Consider the following 25,573-nt stretch of genomic DNA (forward strand, 5'->3'; position numbering starts at 1 on the left):
GTAAGTTAACTTTATATTTGGAAAACTTTTCTGCTGTACTTTATTGGAAGGAGAAAAACAACCATTTCCTTAATAACAATTTAAACAATTTATTTAACTAAAACAATAACATTACAGCATATGTATCCATGTTTGTTAATTGATGTGGTTAAACAGTTTGTTTTTTTTAAAAAAGCAAACTTAGACTGAGTTTTAGCACAGATGAAAAACTTAAAACAAATCCTTATTTCCTGATGAATAGCCTTTGGACTATAATGTAACTTAAATAGAAAACTATCTTTAGAAAGATTTTTCATCCAAAAGCATTGTATTTTAAAAATCTAATTTAAATAAAAAAATCCGATTTAAATTTTAAAAAAAACCAATTAATTTTTTTAAAAAATTGATTTTTATTTTTTTTAAAAAATTGATTTTTATCCACCCTGCCAGGAACGGATAAGACAAGGAAAAGTCCTTACCATCTACTTTTTATTCAATATTTACAGAGAAAGGCTTGGGAATGTAGCCTCTTGGAATAATGACGTTGTCCTGGGTCAATCTCCACCCTCCTTCTCTCCCACTTCCTCATTCGTTATCTCTTCTACAGGTGACGCTGAGGCCACTTTGCTTTTGAGCCCTTTGCTCTTCTACTTTTAAGGCTCGCCAGGTTCTGGGAGATGGCGGGTCTGGAATGCTTTCTAGTGATAATGTGTCAGCCAGCTGCTCCGTCTCTGCCTCCTCCTCTCCCATTATTTCCCTACTTTCCCCCTCATCTTCCTCATCTTCCACCCCCTCAAACCCCTGTTGTAATTCTGAACTGTCGTCTTCTCTGGAAGGTTCAGGCTGGGCAGGCGGTCTCCACCATTCCTCCTCTGCCCAGTCCCTGACGCTGCGTGGACTTAGCGCCTCTTCTTTCTTCTGACCCACAGGTAGCCCAGAAACATCACCTGGAGCCCAGGACCGGTGCCAGCTCCCTCCCCTGTCTCCTGCCTTCCGCACAGGCAGCGACCCTGTCCTGCGGCCCAATGCCCTGAAGCCTCGCCCACTGGGAGGTCCACCATTGAGCGGCTCTGAGGGACGGCTCCACTCCAAGGCTCCACCCAAACCTTTGAGGGCCCCGTCCATGCTGGTGAACGACTACTGCGAACTGGTTCCCAAGGCTCCCGAAGGCCCCGGGAGCCATGTGGAACGTCTACGGAAGGAAGAACGGTGGCGGGGCCAGGCCTACATCACAGAGACGTCCTTTGGGTTCCTGGACACGGACGGGGCACCTTCTACCCTCCCCCCCACGGCGGAGGCTGCCGAGGAGCCAGAATTCGAATGGCCCCTGGTAGAGACCACCTCCTCCTTCCAGCCTCGCCACTTCAAGTCGCTGCTCTTGGCCCCTGACAACAAACCTCTGGAGCCCAGCGCCCTAAAACGTCTCAAGGACCTGTTTGCTCAGCACGACTGCCGGGCAACTGCCCTACACATTCTCCAGGTAGATTGCCAGGTGAGAGAGACCAGCGGCAGGTGGGCGGGAGAAACACGACAACAACTTTTCACTTTACCATTCGTCCCTGTGATCTCCTGCCGCCACCTCAAGTATGGCACATTTTGGGCCTTTTATAGATGATTGGTTTTGTCCAAACCTGTTCTGAGAGCTCACTGCTGAGAAGGGACTTGAATGCTGATCAGTAGTATGTTCTCTGCTGCCTCACCACTGTGGCTGGTTCTCAAAATATTTCGGCCAGGAGGTGGGTTTTTTTTGGTTGGGGGGGTGGATTCCCCTTCTCACAATGGGGTAGGGGCTAAATCTAGGTAGGAGAGCTGGCTTCCAGCTCAGTATCATGGCTAGGCAATATCTGGTTTTCAGTATTGCAGTATATCACCAGCTAAACATCTCAATATACTGATACAGTGGTACCTCGGGTTACAGACACTTCAGGTTACAGATGCTTCAGGTTACAGACTCCACTAACTCAGAAATAGTACTTTGGGTTAAGAACTTTGCTTCAGGATGAGAACAGAAATCGTGTGGCGGCGGCGCAGCAGCAGCGGGAGGCCCCATAAGCTAAAGTGGTGCTTCAGATTAAGAGCAGTTTCAGGTTAAGAATGGACCTCCGGAATGAATTAAGTACATAACCAGAGGTACCACTGTACATCATAATATCTGAAATGAGAATGGAACTATGGAGAGGCATTGGTTGGCTTCACAGTTTTTCCCACATTGTGATTTTTACAATAGCGCGCGCACACAAACACACACCATGATTTGCAATATATTGCCAGGTCAGAAATTATGAAAATGATATCATGATGTCAACTTCAAACCAGTTTTGGGTGATATAGCCATATATCACCCAGCCCTATTCTAAGCTGGGGGGTGGTTCTATTTTTGCCCAAAGTTGTTGACCTCCCCCACTCAAAATCTACACTTTCGACATGGATTGCTATACATTAGGATTTTCCCGGACATTTCAGTGAAATGCAAAATAGAATCTCTTCTCTTCCCATAAGCATAAATTGGAAAGCTTTCGCTCTTTTTAAGATGATTAAAAAACTGACAGATGGACTTTGCCAAGAGCTTTTGTCGACTGGCTAGACCATCGTTTATGTGACCAACTGCTCTGTGGCTCACAAAAGCTGATATCTTTGTTGGCCTACAAGATGCCCCAAGACACTGTTGTTTTTAGTGTAACAGACTGACACACAGCTATCCTTCTGAAGCTCACTCAGAGTCCATTCTAGGTGGTAAAAGTATAATAATCTAAATAATTAAGGATGAGACCTGCCTTGGTTAAGAGGTAGGTAACCTTTGTCTTAGGGACGCGGGTGGCGCTGTGGGTTAAACCACAGAGCCTAGGACTTGCTGATTGGAAGTTCGGCGGTTCAAATCCCCGCGACGGGGTGAGCTCTCGTTGCTCAGTCCCTGCTCCTGCCAACCTAGCAGTTCGAAAGCACGTCAAAGTGCAAGTAGATAAATAGGTACCGCTCCGACGGGAAGGTAAACTGCATTTCCGTGCGCTGCTCTGGTTTGCCAGAAACGGCTTAGTCATGCTGGCCACATGACCCGGAAGATGTACGCCGGCTCCCTCGGCCAATAAAGCAAGATGAGCGCCGCAACCCCAGAGTCGGTCACTTTATCTTTACCTTAACCTTTGTCTTTAGTACATCTCAAGACAGAGAGAGAGATGCATGGTGTTGCCCTGAGAACTAAACATGACAAGGTGGAGGTTTACTTTTCTTTTAAAATCAATGAATAAATCCGGAGCAGAAAGCTTTGGAGCCAAGATTTCTCTTCCTTCAGCCCTCTTGCTTATTCTTGCACACATGCTATTTAAGGCACTGTTTTAATTTGGTTTAACAAAATAAAGCTGCCTCATTCTGAAGAGATAGGTTTGCTTTTAAGCCAGAGATTCATTGTGAAGTTTTAAAAAGCCTTATGAAGGCAATGGAGAGCCATGAGATTGGAGCTGTGTTGTACAGAGAGCAGGAGTGGTCCATAGGAAGCGATGTGGGGAAGGCCGACTCATTTTTAAATGGAAAAAAATGCATGTGGGTTGCATTTTTGCATTCCTACATAGTGCAACATTCAAAGAAATGTTCTGATTCCTAAAATGCCTGATCCCTCCTCGCTCTAATGGACCAGGGAAGGTTCTCACACGCTGGGTCCCAAAAATGATGATTTTACTACCACATTGTGTTCGTGTTTAGTTCTTGGGTGCCCACCTGAGCAATTCTCATTGTGCACCTACCAGTCACAGAAAGCAGATTTTTATGCTTGTTTACCTCAGGTGGGAAGCATGATATCTGTGGCAGCCCACAAGGGAAACCAGCCTGGGGAGCGGAATGGAGGGAGGGTGGCTGTTGGCTGCCTCAATTCCCTCACCCTTTCCCCAAAATGTGCTCCTCTATTCTTCAGGTTGCCAGAATCATTGGAGTGTCCAAGGAGCAGCGGCGGGCGATGGGGGTCAGCTCAGGTCTGGAACTCATAACCCTCCCTCAAGGGCATCAGCTGCGGAAAGACCTGCTGGAAAGGTATTGACATTTGGGAGTGGGCAATGGAGCAGCAGCGGGTGGTGCTGTGTGTTAAACCATAGAGCCTAGGGCTTGCCGATCAGAAGGTCGGCGGTTCGAATCCCCGCGACGGGGTGAGCTCCTGTTGCTCGGTCCCTGCTCCTGCCAACCTAGCAGTTTGGAAGCACGAAGTGCAAGTAGATAAATAGGTACCGCTCTGGCGGGAAGGTAAATAGCGTTTCCGTGCGCTGCTCTGGTTCGCCAGAAGCGGCTTAGTCATGCTGGCCACATGACCCGGAAGCTGTATGCCGGCTCCTTCGGCCAGTAAAGCGAGATGAGTGCCTCAACCCCAGAGTCGTTCGCAACTGGACCTAATGGTCGGGTCCCTTTACCTTTTATGGAGCAGACCCCACAAGAGGGGAGGGTGACATTCCTAAGATGACCACAGCTACCCCAGGAGTTGGTTGCTTGTGGCTCATGCAATTGCTCTGTGTGTTTGTGTGTGTGTGTGTGAGAACGAGCGGGTGCGGAGGGGGCAACCAAGTCAGTATGGAAATTGTAAACTGCTAATGAATGTATTGGGAGGCGGAAAAGAATTTTCCTAGGCTACGTGTTCATGGGGCCCTGAAATACTTTTGTGTCTGTTGGCTGCATTTTTCCTCCTTCTAGGGCTTGAGATGCGTATGCAGAGCTGTTTGCCAAGTGGAAACATGTTTGAGTGGGAAATCCAGCAAGGGAAAATCCAGCTGGAGGGTTTTTACGGGGAGTCACCCAGCCTCTGGCCAGACAGAGCTCCAAATAAATAGCTAACTTAGCACTGTGATCTTGTAACTACTCAGTGAGAGGTTACCGCTTGGCAACTGGTTGACTGTATTCACTTGAATAGTCTGAGCAACAAACAGTAGCACAATCCTCTATATGCACCATGTTGAGTTTCACACCTGGGCTGTGATGCGATCCTGGCTAATCTGAAAACCTGAGTGTTTCCCCCAAGACTAGAAATCACACGTGCAAAATTCAAAGCCTTGAGAGTTGAAACATTTGTGGTGGGAAACTCAAGGTGTGGAATTGAAATTGGAGCGGTGGTGAGACAGGCCTCAAGCCCTCTCCCTGCCACAAAACTGCTGCTGTGCTCCTGAGTTTGGAGTGTTTACTTATTAAAATTTATGCTAGACCTTTGTGATACGGTGGAGTGGCTAAGAGGCTAAGGATTTGGGGGTGTGTCTGGTTCTGAGTTCACGTGGTGCCTTAGGCAGACTCTCTCAATGTCAGCCCCACAGCTGCAATAGGGGAATAATCCTGCTTGCCTAACTTGCAAGCTGGGTGCCAAGTTGAATAAAATATTTGGGGGGGTGAGGTAAGCCCCACCCCACATAATCACATGATGTGCACACACACCATTTGAGTGGCAATGCCCATCAACATTGCTGGGGGGCAACCTCCTCAAATATTTTATTGGGGGGTGTCAAAAGGACCTCAGCCCCCAAGAATTTGCTCCTGTGTTTGCAAGGATTTGCAATATAATGTGATTGTGATGTTATCTGAATACTCAGCAGTAGTATAAAATTCTGTTGTTCTTCTGGTAGGTGATGGGATTAGGGATTTCCTGAATTATGGGTATATTCAAACACATTTAGCATTGGATAAGATGGGAGAAAGGGACGCGGGCTTGCTGATCGGAAGGTTGGCGGTTCGAATCCCCACAACAGGGTGAGCTCCTGTTGCTCGGTCCCTGCTCCTGCCCACCTAGCAGTTCAAAAGCACGTCAAAGTGCAAGTAGATAAATAGGTACTGCTCCAGCAGGAAGGTAAACGGTGTTTCCGTGCGCTGTTCTGGTTTCGCCAGAAGTGGCTTAGTCATGCTGGTCACATGACCCAGAAAAACTGTCTGCGGACAAACGTCGGCTCCCTCGGCCTATAGAGCGAGATGAGTGTGCAACCCCAGAGTTGTCCGCAACTGCACCTAACGGTCAGGGGTACCTTTACCTTTAAGATGTCCATTTTCTGTGGTGCAGCACCCCCTCGTGGTGATTTCATGGGAGGACAAAATAAAACTCTAATTAATCTGTCATTGCTTCTGGGCGAGAGTTTGTTTTGAGGGCAGCAGCGACCCCTGTCTGTTGTCTCAAGATTCCCCCTTTGCCAACCCTCAGGCACCACCTCATCGCTCTGGGCATCGCTGTGGACATCCTAGGCTGCACAGGGTCCCCAGCTGAGCGGGCGGCCATTCTGCACAAGATCATTCAGCTGGCGGTAGAGCTGTGGAAGACAGCGGGGGACCTCTTTGCCCTCTCTGCTGTGATGAAAGCCTTGCAGCTGCCGCAGGTGAGAGATGAGTAGGGGAGTGAAATGAACAGTAAGGCATTTGCCAACATTCTGGTCATGGGATGTGCTGCAGGGGATGGAAAGCCAAGGCTGTGGAGCAGCTGTTTGCCCAGAAGGGTTGTGTAGTGGGCCACGGACAAGCGTGGCCCTTCGGAAAAGCCAGCCCTGCTCGCACTTTGTGCGTTGTGGGGGCCTGACTTGCTGTTAGATGGCTGTCATGATCTCTCCTCCCCCTCAAACCACTTTCATCTGAAAATCAAGTATCACTGAAGGGTGTAATGTGCTTTAGAACATGAGAGTGTGGATATTTTAACAGAGCCATGTTTCCTCAGAATGGGAAGGCTTCACCCCAGTTATCAACATCCTTCTTGAATTCTTCCGATGTTTCATTAAAAAGTCCCTGCTCATGGCATGTACAAAGTTATACAGTGGTACTTGGGTTAAGTACTTAATTTGTTCGGGGGTCTGTTCTTAACCTGAAACTGTTCTTAACCTGAAGCACCACTTTAGCTAATGGGGCCTCCCGCTGCTGCCGCGCCGCCGGAACACGATTTCTGTTCTTATCCTGAAGCAAAGTTCTTAACCTGAATCACTATTTCTGGGTTAGCGGAGTCTGTAACCTGAAGCGTATGTAACCTGAAGCATATGTAACCTGAGGTACCACTGTACCTCAATAAATCTGCACATGCTGATAATGCTAGCCCTTATTTTGGTCCTGAACTTGCCATTCAAGGCCAAGAGGTTTTGGGCTCAGAAAAAAATGTGCAGATTAATGCCAATGAAAGGGATCAAATTTGAATTTGCCCAACCACAGGGTGTGAATATAGGAGAAGCCCTGGCTGTTATGCAGAAGCTTGCATACAGACCTATTAACCCCCTTGTGTGGATTTAACACATTTCCATCCTGTATATCAGGGGTAGGCAACGTAAGGCCCTTGGGCTGGGTGCGGCCCAATCGCCTCCTCAATCTGGCCCACGGATGGTCTGGGAATCAGCGTGTTTTTACATGAGTAGAATGTGTGCTTTTATTTAAAATGCATCTCTGGGTTATTTGTGGGGCATAGGAATTCGTTCATTTCCCCCCCCCCCCCAAATAGTCCGGCCTCCCACATGGTCTGAGGGATGGTGGACTGGCCCATGGCTGAAAAAGGTTGCTGACCCCTGCCCTGCTGTATATCCTTAACAGAGCTCTGTGGGTTACCAGGCCAGTCGCCCAGGTCTTTTTGTGACACAGAAGTCTGTGCTGGTAGCTGGTCCAGGAAGTTTGACTCTGCTTCTCCCTCTATAGATCACACGACTGGAGCAAACATGGAGGCACCTGCGCCAGAACCACACGCAGAGCGCCATCACTTTTGAGAAGATGTTGAAGCCTCTCATGGGGTGCCTGAACCGGGCTGAAGGTGAGGCCTCTTAGCCATTTTGACGGAGGCATGCCTTGAGGATGCAGAACATGGTGTCTACGTGATGACATGGTTCTATGGCTCCCTTTCCACATGCTTGAACCTAGTTGTGGTTTGCAGCTGTCGCACGGTGTACAGCCCCACAGACGTTTATTTTTGTGGCCTCCACATGGGAGGCTATGATGTTTGGATCTTCTGCCTGTGCCACAGTTCACAGGAAGGGCTTTGCTAGAACCATAGAATTGTAGAGTTGGAAGGGACCTATTAAAAACCATTTGGTACCCTTCTGGAACCTTCCATTTCCATGCTTTGGTACTAAACACTATGGCAGCTCTTGGCTTGTCATTGCAGGCCCCCCACCCAAATCTCAAGGTCAGGTCACTTTTGTACCCACCTCTCAACGTGCAGGTGGTGTTTGGCTACAGCCCCATTTACATGGCGGCCCAGGAAGAAAAAGCCTGTGCCGGCTGAGCTGGGGATGATGTGAACGCATTGCTGCCTCCCCATCTTGGAAGTAGGTGTGGATGGAGACAACTACCATATTTTTCGCTCTATAGGACACACTTTTCCCCCTCTAAAAATTAAGGGGAAATGTGTGTGCGTCCTATGGAGCGAATGCAGGCTCCTTGGCTTCAGCAATAGCAACGCGAAGCCTCCGAAGCGCAGAGGGAGTGCTCCCTCCGCGCTCTGGAGGCTTCACGTTGCTTTCGCTTTCCGACCCCTCTCGCTCTCCAGGCTTCAGGGATAGCTGCCTGAAGCCTTCGGAGCGCAGCGCGAGTTCCCACTGTGCTCCACAGGCTTCAGGTTCCTTTCACTGAAGCCAGGAGAGTCTTGCTCTCCTGGCTTCAGCAGAGAGGGAGAGCTGCGCAGCGCCCCTTCAGCCAAGCGGGAGGAGAAATGGAAGGGGCTCCGTTTCTCCTGCCGCTTCGCTGAAGGGGCGCTGAGCAGAGAGGGGGAGAATTTTTTTCCTTGTTCTCCCCCTCTAAAACAAGGTGGGTCCTATGGTCCGGTGCGTCCTATAGAGCGAAAAATACGGTACCTTGCCTCTGGCTGGGGACTACTCTGTAGGCTCCCCCTGCAGTTGGATGACACCCAGATGAATATGCGCACAGGCTCTTGGAGAAACATTTCATCTTTCCTATATACTTGCATCTCATATACCGTTGCTCTCCTACTGTCTCCTGAAGCTCCATTTTTTGTTTTTTTAAAAAGCACTCTTAATTTTCTGACTGAGCTCTCAATTGAAGCAGCAGCATTTTTGAGAATTTGCACAAGTCAGCCTGTTAGTCAGCGCTGTCTGCTATGACCGATGGCAACTCCTTAAGGTCTTTCCCATTAGAAAAATGCTCCTGGGGTCCTTTTAACTAGAGATGTCAGGAATCGAACACAGAACTTCTGCCTGCAAGGCATGGGCTTTTCTAGTTGTGGCCCCTTCCATTTTTCTTTTTTAAAAAATAATTTAATTACAAAGTGATTTGTGCTTCTGCCCCACAGGGAATTCAGTCCCCACCCTGAAGGAGGTTGCAGTTCCCCACATCCTGCCCCTCCTCTGCCTTATGGAAGGAGAAGAAGTCTGGGGTAGCAACGAGGAGACCTGTGACGCTCTTCTACGGACACTGGAAGCAGCTCGGTTCATGGCCACCAATGCCAGTGCCTACCGAATCAGCGCTGAAGCCAAGCTCCAAGGTAGGGTAGCTCTTGACAGTACAGATGGGCCAAGCCTGGCCAGAGGTTGGCAGCTTCATCCCTTTACAGTCTCATTTTGTGCTCAGGTTAGGGTACAGTGGTACCTTGGGTTAAGTACTTAATTCGTTCCAGAGGTCCGTACTTAACCTGAAACTGTTCTTAACCTGAAGCACCACTTTAGCTAATGGGGCCTCCTGCTGCTGCCGCGCCGCCGGAGCATGATTTCTATTCTCATCCTGAAGCAAAGTTCTTAACCTGAAACACTATTTCTGGGTTAGCGGGGTCTGTACCCTGAAGCATATGTAACCCGAGGTACAACTGTATATGAGAGACTTACGTTTTATTCTCTCAAACATTTACAACTGCATATGCATGGAACGTTTCTTGGCGGGTGGAGGACATGGGGATTGTTTGTTGTAGAAACCGAAAAATAAAAGTTAAGGAAACGAAGTTGGCTGAGCTGCAGAAAGAGGCAGGTGCCTCCAGGGGCAATGTGAGTGTCGTGGCTGTGTAGGGGTTGGAACCTGGGCTTTCTAAATCGAAATCTGGCAGGCAGCCGTTCCATCGCTGACTTTTGCCACGGCAAAAGGGGCTGCTGCTGCTGCTGGACTGTATTTTGCCTGCCAGCATGGTTTCCTAGGTCCAGCCTTGCTCTTGCCATGGGCGGCACCTCCTTCTGTCCTACGGAGTGGCTGAAACATTGCCGTTCCCTCCATAAATGCCATGTGTCCATGTGCAGATGCATGCCCCATTTGCCGCCCCCCCCCCATTCAAGCAAGAGACTGTTGGGTGTCCTCAGTCAAATCCTGTAGCCATGTTGGTGCTGAAAATGTGAAACAGCAAGATTTTTTTGGACGGTTGCTAGAGGTGTAGTTTGCACATCACAAAAACACCCAAGGGGATCCTCAAAGCGAGGCCTCTCAGGCGCACGTGCAACTTGTGTCAAGGTCTTGCCTAACCTACATTTTATTCCAGGCAGCGAAGGCTTCTGCACATCCATTATTTTTTTCTGTGTCAGCTTGTCTTAGCCCCAGGCAAACACTCTTTCCCTTCTCCAGCTAGCTTTTCTGTCTTTCCAATAAAAAAGCTAGATAGCGAGAATCAACCCACAGGAGGTCATGTCTTGTAGAACTACTTGAGTAGCCTGTTAGTTCCTTTCCCTGAAGCCCGGGGGGTTAAATTTGGGACATGCCGCATCTGTCCACTGTGGCTTGTGTTGCTTGTGATAACATCATAATCTGCTTTGCTCAGGATCTGAATTCTGCAGAGACAACACCTGGTGCCTCAAGCAGAGGCTTGCAGAGAGGCATGCCTTTTCATGCTGCCTTAATGTTTTCATGCATGTGTGTTTAAGCTGATGCACAAGAGCGCCACTGTGGCCCAGAGGGGCTGCCCTTTCTTCTACCTGGCATTGTGGCATCTAAAGAATATGGTTTCATGCTGAGCCTTTCCGTTAAGCCAGCACTGCTCAAACTGCTGTTATGTCCTGGGTCTGCTTCTCTCGAAGCTTATAATGTGCAACTTCACACCTTGAGCCACCTCTATTGTGGGCAAACCTGGTGCCTGACCTACATGTAAGTCTCTCACTCCCCACTGACAACTGCTGGAGCCTCATGGCTGTTTTTTATCCCTTTCTCCAGGGTTCCAAGGTACTCCAGAACTCCTGGAAGCATTCCAGACTGAGTTTTCCCTCCGCTTATTCTGGGGCAGCAGAGGAGTCGATGTGGACCGGGTGGAGAGGCACAAGAAATTTGAACAGATCCTGACTGTCCTTTCCCAGAAATTGGAATGAATGGGACTAAGAGTTTTGCACTCCTGACACACCAGCTGGGATGCACGCAGGGAACGGCAAAGAGTAATTTGTCGAGAAGCCAAAGGAGGAAGCACCTGCTGCTGCTACGAGAAACTTCTGGGACTGGAAGGCGCAGGCGGCAGCGTCCGCAAGGAGCCGAGACTTTTCGGTGAGATAGACATTCCTTCTAGGAAACAAATGGTCGTCTTTCTATGCTGCCCAAGGCCATTGGGGCCTCTCCCGGTCTTTGAGAATACAGGCAGCCTCTGCTGGGGACTGAACAGGTAGAAAGCAGTCAAAGGCCTTTGTTACGACGTGGTGGAGGAAGCATTCTGTTCCCATCCTACTCTAGTTTGAATGCCAATTAAGAATGCTACAGATGGGGAAATCTGGGATTACCGGTGTGGTTTTAGAACCCATGAAGTTACATTTTACACACCCCTTCTGTTTCAGCACATGCTTATAGGTATCTGTGTTGGTGTTTGGACCAAGGCTGTTGAAACTTAACTGCAGGTGTATTTAAGCTCTCCCAGCTAACTGATTAGTGGCATTTGTCCAATACTGATGCTGGAAGGTGTCTCCCCACTCCAAAATTAAAGGAGATACTCAAGGCACGGTTCTTTCTAGAATTAGATGTAATTAATCTTAAGCAGTTGAGCACCCCCCCAAACCCTCAAGTTATGAAACTCCCTCATCTCACCGCAGCTCTGCTGTAGAAATTGGGAAACGGTGGTCTTCCAGCAACCCCCATAACCTAATCCTGGGGGCTGCCAGCTGAGGGCTGAAGAGCCCCAGGTCTCCTAACACCCTTGCTTTACTAATTGCCGTTTCATATTTTGCTGCCGTCTATGTCATGTATGCTTTGCTTACAAGCCATAGAGGCAGCTTATGATAAAGAGGGGGCAGAAAGTTTGGTTGGCAGGGGGTCTTTGTGATAAATAGGGACAGGGGGTAGTCCGCTCCCAAATGATCGACATACACAGCCGTCTAGCATTTTTATAAACTTCTTAAAAAACCCGCACTTGGGAGGCCAGAGAAACCAACAGTCAACTGCACAGGCTAAATTTTGTCTGCTATTTACATAAAGTGTAAAAAGGCACCAGCAAATACATTCTACATCTCGAGAGAGAGTGTGGCTCGGGACCCCCAAAATCCCCTTACCCCCCTCCATGCTTTATGGGGGAACCAGGGTTAAGAGCCAGGGACATTTTACCGATTATGTGAGTAAGAAGCTAAACTGAGTGGTAAAATAAATTGGTCACTGTATAAAAAGGCTAATATGTTAAAGAGTCCTCTTTTTTTGTTTTGTTTCCTAAAAACAAAGCCACACGAAAGTCCACAGATCTGGGGGGCAGGAAGTAATTGGTGGCTGTCCCCAATGGCAAAATTCAGGGTTCAGGGTAGTGACTCCAGGGAGCAGGCACTTCTGAATGGCTGAAGGGGCCAGGCCAATCAATCCAGGAAAAATAAAGTGCATTTCAAGGAAAGAGGAGCTGGGTGAGTTTGATGCGGCTGTGGCATTTGGCCTGCCTTCCGAGCAGAGGGGTGGTGCTCACACCTTATGCAGCGATAGCAGCCGACTGCCTTGCCAAGCAGCTATTCACAACCCGGTTCTCCCTCCACCCTACCCCAGAAAGTCAATGGCAGGCACAGTGGCATGAGGGTGCAAGTTAAAGGCTTCCTTTCAATCCGGCTCCCTTCTCACTGGTACACACACATACACACACACAGAGTCTACTGACTTGCAGTGCAAAGCAGCTACTGATTCCTTAGAGACCTCTGCTCCGACCAGCCCTACTGAGGGGGATGGCTGCCACCTGGCCCCCATGAGAAGGCGGGCCTATTTTGCCCAGGGCAGCTGGGAGAGAGGAAGCAAGCCCCCCCCCCGCGCATGCCACACCAATTGCGCTTACACTATGGGAGACCCACCCAGGGCTAGAGGCGGGAAGCGAGGCATCCCCATCCTTTATGCAAAACCGCAACGTTGCTAAAGGAGGAAGCAAGCGGCACGTTTCGATCCGTTCCTGCTAGAGAAGGTTTTGCAAGGGATCTAGTGTAGCTGGGCTTGCCTCCAAAGGCATGGCGGGGAGGGAGGAAAGGGGAATTACTGGTTGGGGGCACATTATTAGCATGGAGACCAATTCCACCCCTCTCCCCCATGGCTCTTATCCAAGCGGGCTGCAGCCATCATTTCTTCTCTTCAAGCAAGCAAAGTCGCCTCCCCCAGTTTCTGCAGTGGTGATTTGGTGTGACCTTCCTTCTCGGACGGGGTCACCTGCAGCAGGCATTGCACCGTCCTTCCCCCTCAGTCAGCTGAAACACTGCACCTCTCTTCCACACGCGCCCTGCTGTTGACTCGGAAGTCTCCAAGCCGCAGGCCTCGTACCACGGCCAATTCAGCACTCAGTTGAGGTTGACCCGCAGGTAGGAAGTGGGGACGTACCCCTCGCCCCCTTTGCTTCGCCGCACGCGGGTCCACCCATCGCCCTTGTCTTCCTCCATCAAGCCGAGCTCTTCGCCCTCCAGCATGGAGATCGTACCTTCACTGGAACCTGGAGTGGAGGGGGTGGGGTGGGGTGGGGGAGAGAGCAAGCAAGCCGGCAAGTGAGCAGAAACCTAAGAAATAACCCAAAAGTAAAAAGAAAAGAAAAGGTAAAGGACTCCTGGATGGTTAAGTCCAGTCAAAGGCGACTATGGGGTTGCGGCGCTCATCTCGCTTTCAGGCTGAGGGAGCCAGTGTTTGTCCACAGACAGCTTTCCGGGTCATGCGGCCAGCATGACTAAACCGCATCTGGCGCAACAGGACACCGTGACGGAAACCAGAGTGCACGGAAACGCTGTTTACCTTCCCGCCACAGCAGTACCTATTTATCTACTTGCACTGGTGTGCTTTCAGACTGCTAGGTTGACAGGAGCTGGGACAGAGCAATGAGAACTCACTCCATCACGGGGATTTGAACCGCCGACCTTCTGATCGGCAAGCTCAAGAGGCTCAGTGGTTTAGACCACAGCGCCACCTGCATTCAAAAGTAGAACTGTAGCAGGAGATGTACAACCCAGTGACAACCACAGCAAGCTTGGAACATGGGGTGGATGTGAAAACAAGAAGCCAGGACTTTACCTACCTCTGCCCTAGACAAATTAAAAGCAGCAGTGGTTTCCACAGCCCTTGTGTAAGTTAACATTGATTTTATTTAGGTTGGTTTACCTCTGCCTCCATAGCCCATGCGGCTGGGATACTTGACCGGTGTCCCCAGCCAGGACATCGGCAGGGAAACAGCTGTAGCAACCCCTCCACAACCCCAGAAAGACTGTATGGGGTGAGCTTTGCCATTTTGGATGAGTCATTAGCTCTCTAGGGAGGGGCGTCTTGTGACAAGGACTATTTGCATGCTGAGGGTCTGCCAAAGTGCAGGAAAGGCACAACAGAACTCAGGTTCCGGAGAATCTTCCTTTTCACTACTGCACTTAAAAGAAAGAAAGTTCACCATAGGAATGTATGGCCGATCCCTGCTGGATCAGACCAGAGGCATCCTGTTCCCATAGACAAGTTGCCTATGCCGCCATCCTCCTTGCTGCAGAAATAAGCTAAGGAGGTGTAGGGGAAGAATCCAGTGCAAGAGAAGGGATCCTGCGGCCCTCCAGACCTTGCCTGTCTGCAAGGACCATCATCCCTAGCTGTGGCTGGAGTTGAGCAACATCTGGAGAGGCACAGGTTCCCCTGTCTGGGGGCTTCTGAGACTGCAGTACTGCTGGAGCTAAGCAGATAAAGGCCTGAGCAGCCCCTTTGCCTCGAGGCTCCCAGTGGCCTCCTATCTGAGCAAGATGTGTGTGTTTTAAGTGTGGCAATGCCACCTGAAATTGCAAGAAGCCAGAGGAATCACCAAATGGAAGTATACGTGAAGGAGCATCTCCACCCCCATTGCTCAGCCTGGACACTGAGGTCCAGCGCCGAGCGTCTTCTGCCGGTTCCCTCACTGTGAAAAGTGAGGTTTCAGGGAACTGGGCAGAGGGCCTTCTCGGTGGTGGCACCTGCCCTGTCGAACACCCTCCCGTCAGATGTCAAGGAAATAAACAACTATCTGACTTTTAGAAGACATCTGAAGGCAACCCTGTTTAGGGAAGATTTTAATGTTTGCTGTTTTATTGTGTTTTTAATATTCTGTTGCGAGCTGCCCAGAGTGGCTGGGGAAACCCAGCTAGATGGGCGAGGTATAACTAATAAATTATTATTATTATTTTGAGGGGTGAAAGTGTGCAGTGGTAGAAGCCCCAATGAAACAATTGTGCAAACTGGACCATTTTGCACATGCTTTACAAATAAAACAATTTGCGGGGGTTTGTGCAGTGTAAATTTTGTGGCTCTTGGGTTCCTCCCCCACTTCAAGGCACCATGGCTACCTTTGCTTTATCTGTAACTTATAGGATGAGGAATCACATTTTCCGGACCCAGGACACTACTTTTTGTTAGAAAACTGTGCTGGCGGGGCAGGAAGAGAATAAGACTGGGTCTCTTTCTTAGGTGAAGCCATATAGGCCAAAAGGAGCCTGGCCTGGCCACTGCATCCTTCACAAGCTGGCGCTGCCAAGTTAGCAGAGTGAAATAGCACATTCCAAACAGCACAGTCGAAAAGCAGGACTGTTCCTTGCAAATATAGTAAGGTAAAGGTAAAGGGACCCCTGACATTAGGTCCAGTCGTGGCCGACTCTGGGGTTGCAGTGCTCATCTCGCTTTATTGGCCGAGGGAGCCGGCGTACAGCTTCCGGGTCATGTGGCCAGCATGACTAAGCCACTTCTGGCGAACCAGAGCAGCGCACGGAAACACCGTTTACCTTCCCGCCACAGTGGTACCTATTTATCTACTTGCACTTTGACGTGCTTTCGAACTGCTAGGCTGGCAGGAGCAGGGACCGAGCAACAGGAGCTCACCCCGTCGTGGGGATTCAAACCGCCAACCTTCTGATCAGCAAGTCCTACGCTCTGTGGTTTAACCCACAGCGCCACCCGCGTCCCTTTGCAAATATAGTAACTGGGCAATATTGCTGAGCAGGTACCTTCAAACTGATAGAGAGCCACACAGGTGCCTATGGGAGACGTCAACTCCTCCTCAAAGTCATCGTCAAACTCGGTGTAGATGGGCTGGTTGAGTGTGTCCTGGTTCTCATCGGAGTGGGTGGTGTTGAGGCTGCAAGGGGAAGGGAGAAAAGAGAGTGAAGCTGGTTCTCTCTCCAGCACTGGGATCAAAGCAAGTCAAGGGACCAGGGCTGCTGGGCTCTCCTGCAAAGCTTTCCTTAGACAAATGCTTCCCTCTGATATTCAGGACCTCCGTATTTATGCTGCACCGCAAGCGGCAATTACTGAATCTGATCAAGAGCCAGGAGGGTCAGTACCAGTTAATGGGATGGAGGCGGGAGAAAAACCAAAGAATCGGAAGGGAGAGGAAAAGAAATGTTCTCCTTACCAAAAAGCAAACAATCCCTTCCCTGGCCCAAAAGGTAGGATGATCCAGCTGCTAACCTACACAAATCTACCTATTCAATTCGGGCTCACACAATGCACCAATAAAGCAGATGCACTCTACAGAGGATAAGGCACAGCTCACGCAAGTGAGCCAAGCCACTTTCTGCATGGGGTCATTGTCCAATTAAGCTCTGAGAAAACTCTACCTTAAATAAACATCAAATAGGAGATGGTTATATTTGCAAGAAACCACCAACTGACTTTTGTGAATGGGTCATGGAATCGTAGAATTGTAGAGTTGGAAGGGACACCAAGGGTCATCTAGTCCAACCCCCTGAAACGCAGCGTCACTCATGTTTTGCATAGAAGTGTGACCCATTCACCTCCGTCTTTTGTTCTCATGGCCCCACTGTTTTAAACCCTTTTCCTTCTCTTTAAAAGTTTGTGGAGGGGGGGAATCTGGGGGTTGTTCCCTCATGCACGTGCAGAGGGCTTTGCTGCTTTCTTCTGACAACGTGGGTTATTTTGAGTCCAAGCAACCACCCAGCTGGGGACTGGACAGGACTGGGGTTTTCATTATTTTTTATTCTGTAGTTCCTGTCTTCTTCTACTGATCTTTGTGAGCTCCAGGTTGCTTTCCAGTAAAAGCACTGCATTGCACACTGGAAAAAGCAACAGGCCTCAGACTAGGAAGAGACTCTGGGGCCTGGTGCAAGATTACAACAGCATGAGAGACTATGGAAGGGGACAATACCCTCAAAAAAGCACCTGACATCAGCCACAGGCCAGGTCTCCACTGCTTCTAGGAACAGAAGCAACTGGACAATGTGTCTTGACTTTTCTGCTGCTTCTCTCTCCAGCCTGTAACATCCAGGGCTTAGGGACAATTTCATGTCCCCGAAGTTAACTCTTTAGATGGAGGCTGGGTGGGTTCAAGCAACAAACTGAATACACCAAAAACTAGGTTTCAGTGGAAGAGTTAATGAGAACCTGTGATAAGGTTGTTGCAAATATGTGTACAGCGGTACCTTGGATCTCGAAGTTAATCTGTTCCGGGAGTCCGTTCGAATCCCGAAACAGTTCAAAAAGAAAACAAGGCACGGCTTCCTAAAAACGTTTGCAACCTGGAACACTCACTTCCAGGTTTGCGGCTTTCGGGAGCCAATTTGTTTGGGAGCCAAGCCATTTGAGTACCAAGGTACCACTGTACTGTATTGGCTTTTTCAGATTTGGATCTCTGCTTTAACCATGTTATTTACAACTCCTAATATTAATGGGGAAGGTCTTGAGACTCGCAGTGTGTAACAACTTTTAAAGAATTTTAAAACACATAATACACAAACCCTTAACTCATGTCAAAAATAATAATCCAATGTGCTTGGAGGGGTTATTGGTTTGCTTGTGTTTTCGATTATGTATTTCGTGTTGTTATATATTGTGATTTTCTCTTGTAAACTGCCCTGAGACCTGTGGGTACAGGGCAGTAGAGAAACTTAAGTAATTAAAAATGAATCGGATGCTCAAGGAAGTTTTGAGGCCTTGGCTCTGTTCCAACGAGCAACTCAGCCCATGTAGCTCATGCCAACTTGCTGCCAAGCAGCAAGTTGTTCCACTGCAGCAAAGCAGCCCTTCCAGGGACTTGCAGAGATTCAAATGCCCAAAACCCTGGCTCATCTTCTGTTCATAAAAAAAGAGCACACCTGCTATGGGGGCAGCCAGATGTCCTGCACCTTGCCCTGCAAACCCAGCTCTCACCTGTCCTTGTCATGCGAACAGTTATTGTTGTTCAGGGCGCTTGCATGATCCAAGTGGCGGTTGTAGCGTGTGACGCTATCAGGTCGGTTACTCAACATCCTGCTCTCTGCATCTGCCAACCAAGCCTATAGAAGAAGAAGGGACATAGGTTAGGATTTCACTGCACAGGTAAAAGGTAAAAAGGACCCCTGGATGGTTAAGTTCAGTCAAAGGCGACTCTGGGTTTGTGGCGCTCATCTTGCTTTCAGGCTGAGGGAGCCAGTGTTTGTCCACAGACAGCTTTCCGGGTCATGTGGCCAGCATGACTAAACTGCTTCTGGCGCAATGGAACACCATGAAGGAAACCAGAGGACAAAGAAACACCATTTATCTTCCCGCTGCAGTGGTACCTATTTATCTACTCACACTGGTGTGCTTTTGAACTGCTAGGTTGGCAGGAGCTGGGACAGAGCAACGGGAGCTCACCCCATCACAGGGATTCAAACCTCCGACCTTCTGATCAGCAAGCCCAAGAGGCTCAGTGGTTTAGACCACAGCACCACCCGCGTCCCTCATCTTCCCCACAGTGGTGCCTGGGCTGCTTGCACAGCTGTCCTGTCTGCTGTGGCTTCTTGAAGAATGGAAACGTGTGGATGGCCACAATGATCCACTGAAGAAAACAAGGCCCTCTCCAATGTTTCATCCATCCCTGTTCTGATCAGGCTTCCACACACGACATTCAGGGCTACCTGAAGATGCTGTGATGCTCAGGGTATAAAATGGGGGAGAAAAAAGGACAGATTGCTCCTCCTCCTCCCTAGGTGTGACTTGTCAGGAAGCTGCTCTGTGCAAATGTCATGGGAATGAATAGCAGCAGGGCTGCAGCTTTTGTCCCATCTAATGAGCAGTAACGTACAGCCATACCTCGGTTTTCGAACAGCTTAGTTCATGAACAACTTGGAACTCAAATGCAGCAAACCTGGAAGGAGGTGTTCTGGTTTGCGAACTTTAGCTCGGAAGCTGAACGTACGGCGTGGCTTCTGATTGGCTGCAGGACGCTCCTGCAGCCAATCGGAAGCCGCATCTTGGTTTCCGAAAGTTTCGGAAGCCGAATGGACTTCCGGAATGCATTCTGTTCAAAAACCAAGGTACGGCTGTGTATCAGCAGCTATTTGTAAGATGGCGAAGAACCTGAACCACAGAGCCTAGGGCTTGCCGATCAGAAGGTCGGTGGTTCGAATCCCCGTGATGGGTTAAGCTCCCGTTGCTCGGTCCCTGCTCCTGCCAACCTAGCAGTTCGAAAGCACGTCAAAGTGCAAGTAGATAAATAGGTACCGCTCCAGCGGGAAGGTAAACGGTGTTTCCATGCGCTGCTCTGGTTCGCCAGAAGTGGCTTCGTCATGCTGGCCACATGACCCGGAAGCTGTACGCCGGCTCCCTTGGCCAGTAAAGCGAGATGAACGCCGCAACCCCAGTCAGTCATGACTGGACCTAATGGTCAGGGGTCCCTTTACCTTTACCTAGTTCAGATCCAATAAATTGGGAACCACATCCAAGGCACTCTCAGCTGGCTCTTCACCTGGAAGATGTGCCAGCAGAGAACCCTCCCATTTTATCTCTGGCCTGGTCTGGGTGGCTTCTGTGCAGAGTGTGGATTCAGGCAGTGGATCTGAGCAAATGCCTGACCCTACCACTGTCTGGAGCCGATCACAGAATCACCTCTGTCTCACACTTGCTAGGCACACCCCAATCTGTTAACAGGCCAGGTCTTTTGTTTATGGGCGCCATTGCTGTTATAAGAGAACAAGGGAGGTGTTCACAGTGAGTTCCGGCGCCTCTTTCTCTAGAAGAATCGCATCAGATATGGTGTGAAGCACAGTTTACAGGGCTACTGAAGAAGTGGGCAACTGGATCTGGCAGGCAGCCCATATCTCCACCGCCTCCAGTAGGCCAAATACAGCAGGTGGGCAGGACGGCTCATCTGCCCATCGCTGGAGTGACAATTTTTTTGCCCTCACAGTTGAAATCAAATGGTGAGGGCAAATGCGCAGCTTGCAGAAGTGCCCCACTAGACCTGATGAACAATTGCAAATCTCTCTTGGTGGAAACAGGTCTCTCACCTGCTCCAGGTGGCCGTGACTTGCTTGAAACGGCCCTGTAGGCCCAATGAGGAGGTTCCCTAACCCTGGGTTACTGATATAAATGACAAATAAATTTCTGCCTGGGTCAGATCTACAAAAATAGAATCACGCCTAAACCTTAACATTTGGGACACAGCTCCGGGTCAGCCGTGCCTGAGCCATACATGTGATGATTTATATAAGTGCAAGTAAGAAACCTGGAAAGTGCAAGAGAATTCTCTCTCCCCCCCCCCCCCGCTTTGCCTGCCAGTCCCTTACTTCACATTTCTGGACTTCTAGTCGCAACCTCTCAATGTTGCCCAGAGTCTCAGAGATCTTTGGCTCAAGGCTATTAGGGTCTCCCATCTGCGGCGTCTTCTGGTAAACATCCTTCATCTTATTTAAGGCATCCCTGAAAGAAAGGAGGAGGGCAAAATGTTCTGTGTTGTGAAGATACTCTAAAAAAGCAGGTTCATAAAATCAAGAATCCATGGGGTTGGCCGCCTTGCATTGCCCAACAGGGCCAGTTAGGTATTCTTAACCTTCCGTGCCGCCCGAAAGCAAAAAGATTCATTCATTTTTCCAGAGGGGTAGCTATGCATGCTGTTTTTGCTGCAAAATACTAGAGCCCCGAGGCACCACAAAGACTAATGCATTACAACTAGCTTTCCTGAGCTAGAGTCCACCATCAGGTGCATGATTGTAATCCTAAATATAGGCAGCGTCCTCATTTGCATATCATGATAAGCCACCATGCTTTAAACTGTGAACATGCCTTTTCCTGCAAGCATGGCACACCCCTTCCCTCTCGTTTGCATGGCACAGACAAGCCACACTGCGACTTTCTGGATCATCTGATTCTAGACAGTGGCTTGTTTGTTTCAAAGAAACTATGGACGGTAAGCCAGAAACACGCTAAGAGTGGATTAAATTTAATGATTACTTAGTTAAATATGTTAAGTTAAATTAACTGAAAACAGCTTGCAGATACTTAATTGGCTTAGGATTTTATTTATGTTAAGTGATGAATTAATATGTCTAATTTCATAATGTGAAGATCTAAGGATGTTAATGTTTAAGCTAAATTTTATAAGAACTGTGATTTGGAAAACGGTTAAAAGGATATGCAATGAAATCCAACCAAGGGGAAGCGAGGAAGTCACTTAACAATGTTAATAAGTGTAATTTTCAATAAGGATATGATTTATGTTTGTTTGTCTTATGTGTTTGTTTGTTTGTTTGTAATGTTGTGAAAACCAATAAAATTTTTTTGAAAACAAACAAACAAAAAAACAGAAACATGCTAAGAACAAACCCTGGTTCATTTCTGACTTTCTGTTCATGGTTTGCTTGCAACAAACAAACAATGGCCTGGGTTTGGATGATGCAGCGAGTGGTTGGGGTGGGGCCAGGCAGGGGGAAAAACCACGTGGCAAGGGAGAGGCACGCTCACGATTCAACAATTGTTTAAGACACTAGACCGTGGCTTATCATGACATGCAAACCAGGGCAGCGAGGTCAGAAGGAAATGAAGGACATGATCTACAGAGGAAGTATAAGCTCAAGCAATGATCTCCAGGGTCTCATCCAGCAAATGGCAGCAAAAACTACAACAGTAGTTTTGGAGCACCGTAAAAGACTAAACAAATGTATGACGGCATTAATTTTCATGGTTCGTAGAACTGTAGAGTTGGGAGGGACCCCAAAGGTCATCCAGTCCAACCCCCTGCAATGCAGAAATCTAAGAAATAATAATAATAATAATAATAATAATAATAATAATAATAATAATAATAATAATAATATATTTATTTATTTATTCATTCATTCATTCCCCAGCCACTCTAAGCGGCTCCTAATTTAGAATATTAAAAACACGATAAAACATCAAACATTAAAAACTTCTCTAAAAAGGGCTGCCTTCAGCTGTCTTCTAAAAGCCAGCTAGTTGTTTATTTCCTTGACATCTGATGGGAGGGCGTTCCACAGGGCGGGCGCCACCACCGAGAAGGCCCTCCACAAAAGCATCCATGATATCACCTTTCATACGATTAAGGATTTCTACGCAAAAACAAAATAATGACAAATTTTGCACAGCCCTAAAATCCCTATGATTTTTTATTTATTTTCTATGTCACCCTTCACCTGAGGATCACAGGGGGGTTTACAATATAAAAAAACACACAAAAATTATCCTAGTAACCCGTGCTATTTTTCAGGGGTTATTCAAGGGTACACAGTACCAGCACACACATCTCTCTCTCCCTCTCTCTCTTACAGTGTTGCACTTACTGTAACAACTTCATGGTGAGTACCCACACCTATTTTTCTAGGGGGAAAGGCACTGATAGTAACAAACTAACCAAAAGTAAGCAGTTTGAAAGGCCTTGGATTGTTTGATGAGCCAAAGGCATGGGAGAAAAGGAATGTTTCACCCAGCTAGGCGAGCCTCCCTGGGGACAGCATCCCACAAATGGGGAGCCACTGCAGAAAAGGCTCTGCTCTCATGTTGCCACCCTTCAGACTTATCGTGGGGGAGGCACGCAAAGAAGGGCCTCAGAGGATGGTCTCAGGGTCCAGCTAGGTTCATATGGGGAGAGGCGGTCTTTGAGACCCTGAGCCTTTTAAAGCTTTGTAGGTCAAAACCAGAACTCTGAATAGGGCCTGGAAACTGATGGGCAGCCAATGCAGTCAGGCCAGGATCCTGCCCTATGACAGATAGCAACCGACAAGCAATGAACTTTTTGGCCTTTTACCAAGTCAAGTGTTTTCAGCCTGGCTGTTTGGAAAAGACCGACGAGATAGTGGCCTTTTTGTATTAAAGGCTATAGGTATTTACTTGGGAGTAAGTCCCTTTGAACTCAACGGGGCTTACTTCTGAGCAGGCATATAGAGGGCTGAATTCTAAGCACTACAGTAAGACAGGGAGTAAAACTGCTTGGGCTAAGCCTGGTGTCGGTAACACTGAAGGCTAGATTGTTCATGGATATTATAAACCATTATTAACTATCAAATTTAATTACAGATTTTGAAAAGATTCAAATACTGAAATCTCAATATATATTTTTTTAAAAAACTGCCAAGAGCTCATTTTAAGCACCGCTTAGACCACCCAAATCCCATCTTAGGAGCGAAGAGGATGGTGGCTTTCAGTTTCTGACCTCTGATCGAGTTCTTTCTGCAGCTCCCGATTCCTTTCTTCAATCTTCTGCTGGAGCTTTTTTCTCCTCTGTTCTGGAGGCAGATGGCTAAAGTCCTCCGTGATCACAGTCTGGCAGCAGGAAAAGACACACACATGAATGGGACTGGTGCCCTTAAGGCGCCTCTATGCGCATTGCCCTACTGACCCCAACCTCTGCCTCTTCCCTTGTCCACCTAATCTGTCCAGCCCATCTGTGGTTAGGGCACATCATTTAGCACACCCCCAGGCACAGAAAGGACCAGCGACAGATTGCAGTCAGCAATGATCCCAGGCCCTAAAGCAGGGGTCGGCAAACTAAGGCCTGCGGGTCAGATCAGGCCCAATTACCTTCAGGATCTGGCCTGTGGACTGACTGTGGATTGGCGTGGGGATTCTGTTCCTTTGGGCTGCGCCATTTCCCCCCTGCGCCATTCCATTTCCCCCTCTCTCCCTCACACACCTCGGCGCCACCTCCAGGCTTCTCCCCGCCCTGCCTAGAGGAGGAAGGGGGCTGGGCTGAGTTAGATGACCGCCATTTTAAGCAGCCCATCTCCAGAGCCAGCTCTTTCGCGCTGCTCATCTTCCCTCCAGTGCCGCTGCCACTGCCCTGGTACTCCTGTGGGCCAGAGAGTGGAGTGGAGTGCATGAGTTCGCTCTGCCCACCCATGAGAAGCAGCAGCGGCAGTAGTGGTGGCGGCAGCGGCAGTCCCTGGGAAGGTAAGCACAGAAGCTGGGAGTGGGGAGGAGGATTACTTGCCCCCCTCGCCTCTTCTTCCAGCCCCCCAGTGCCGTTTCTCTGGCCCGTCACAAGGTCTGAAGGACAGTGGACGGGCCCGTGGCTAAAAAATTTTGCCGGCCCCTACCCTAAAGCCTCACAGGCCCTGCTGCAGCAGATCTTGCTTAGGATATTGATATTCCATTCCACCTTAAAACAGATGTGTGGATTGTTGTGTGTCACATGTCTGTTTACACACCAGCACAGCACAGCTTGCTGGGAACTTGCGTTTCTGTGTAGCTTTTGCTTATGCTGTTTGCTTGGAAACGAAGGGGAGCAGACATGTTTTTCCTTTGTCCTGATGCTGAATAAAATGCCTGCAAATATGTTTTAAAAAGGTAAAGGGACCCCTGACCGTTAGGTCCAGCCATGGCCGACTCTGGGGTTGTGGAGCTCATCTCGCTTTATTGGCCGAGGGAGCCGGCGTACAGATTCCGGGTCATGTGGCCAGCATGACTAAGCCACTTCTGGCGAACCAGAGCAGCGCACGGAAATGCCGTTTACCTTCCCGCCAGAGCGGTACCTATTTGCACTCTGACGTGCTTTCGAACTGCTAGGTGGGCAGGAGCAGGGACCGAGCAATGGGAGCTCACCCGGTCGTGGGAATTCGAACTGCTGACCTTCCAATCGGCAAGTCCTAGGCTCTGTGGTTTAACCCACAGCGCCACCTGCGTCCCTAAATACGCTTTACACAGCCTCTAATCTGCCCTTTTGTTGCAAAGAGTTCTTATCTCGGCTGGCTTCCGTGCTCAGTTTCTGAAGGTTTCATGAAACTTGAGTTGCAGTTATACGCTGATCCAAGGACCGGGGTTCGCCCAGCTGCTGGCCAGTGAGCTGGAGCCAGCTGGGGGCCTGCCAATTGCCACTGTTCCCTTGGATTCATCCCAACACCCAGCTCTACGTATAGGGCACTAGGGCAGGTCCACCAGAAATAATCAACAGTGCTTTTGAGCATTCAAAGAACTTCATAGCATTATTTCAGCCGTTCTTATGGCAAACCTGTAAGCTAGACCACCTGTACCTTTCCCCTCCGTGGGGTGAAAGTGACTCGGGAGTGACTTGGGACAGGAAAAGTGGAAAGGAACAAGCAAACACCTCCCCCACCTGCATGATCTTCCACTC

The 25,573-nt window shown here is 48.9% G+C and overlaps 2 protein-coding genes across 3 annotated transcripts in view; one reads left to right on the forward strand and one right to left on the reverse strand.

Annotated features, from left to right (window-relative positions):
* SH2D3A (SH2 domain containing 3A) overlaps positions 1-12,908 on the forward strand; it is a 29,638-nt gene extending 16,730 nt beyond the window's left edge. Inside the window, exons 6-11 of the mRNA XM_053371505.1 lie at positions 909-1,471; positions 3,884-3,999; positions 6,131-6,302; positions 7,591-7,702; positions 9,197-9,388; positions 11,029-12,908. Coding sequence (XP_053227480.1) covers positions 909-1,471; positions 3,884-3,999; positions 6,131-6,302; positions 7,591-7,702; positions 9,197-9,388; positions 11,029-11,180 — 1,307 coding nt within the window. The 3' untranslated portion in view covers positions 11,181-12,908. The remainder of the gene's footprint in view (positions 1-908; positions 1,472-3,883; positions 4,000-6,130; positions 6,303-7,590; positions 7,703-9,196; positions 9,389-11,028) is intronic.
* TRIP10 (thyroid hormone receptor interactor 10) overlaps positions 12,163-25,573 on the reverse strand; it is an 84,150-nt gene continuing 70,739 nt past the window's right edge. For both annotated transcript variants that reach the window (XM_053371507.1, XM_053371508.1), the window contains 5 exons: positions 23,657-23,766; positions 20,775-20,907; positions 18,397-18,521; positions 16,236-16,366; positions 12,163-13,732 (listed from right to left, as the gene is read on the reverse strand). In XM_053371507.1, the coding sequence (XP_053227482.1) occupies positions 13,584-13,732; positions 16,236-16,366; positions 18,397-18,521; positions 20,775-20,907; positions 23,657-23,766 (648 nt within the window). In that variant the 3' untranslated portion in view covers positions 12,163-13,583. The remainder of the gene's footprint in view (positions 13,733-16,235; positions 16,367-18,396; positions 18,522-20,774; positions 20,908-23,656; positions 23,767-25,573) is intronic.

Source organism: Podarcis raffonei, chromosome 17 (genome assembly GCF_027172205.1).
Source record: "Podarcis raffonei isolate rPodRaf1 chromosome 17, rPodRaf1.pri, whole genome shotgun sequence".
In the NCBI taxonomy this organism is placed as follows: Eukaryota; Metazoa; Chordata; class Lepidosauria; order Squamata; family Lacertidae; genus Podarcis; species Podarcis raffonei.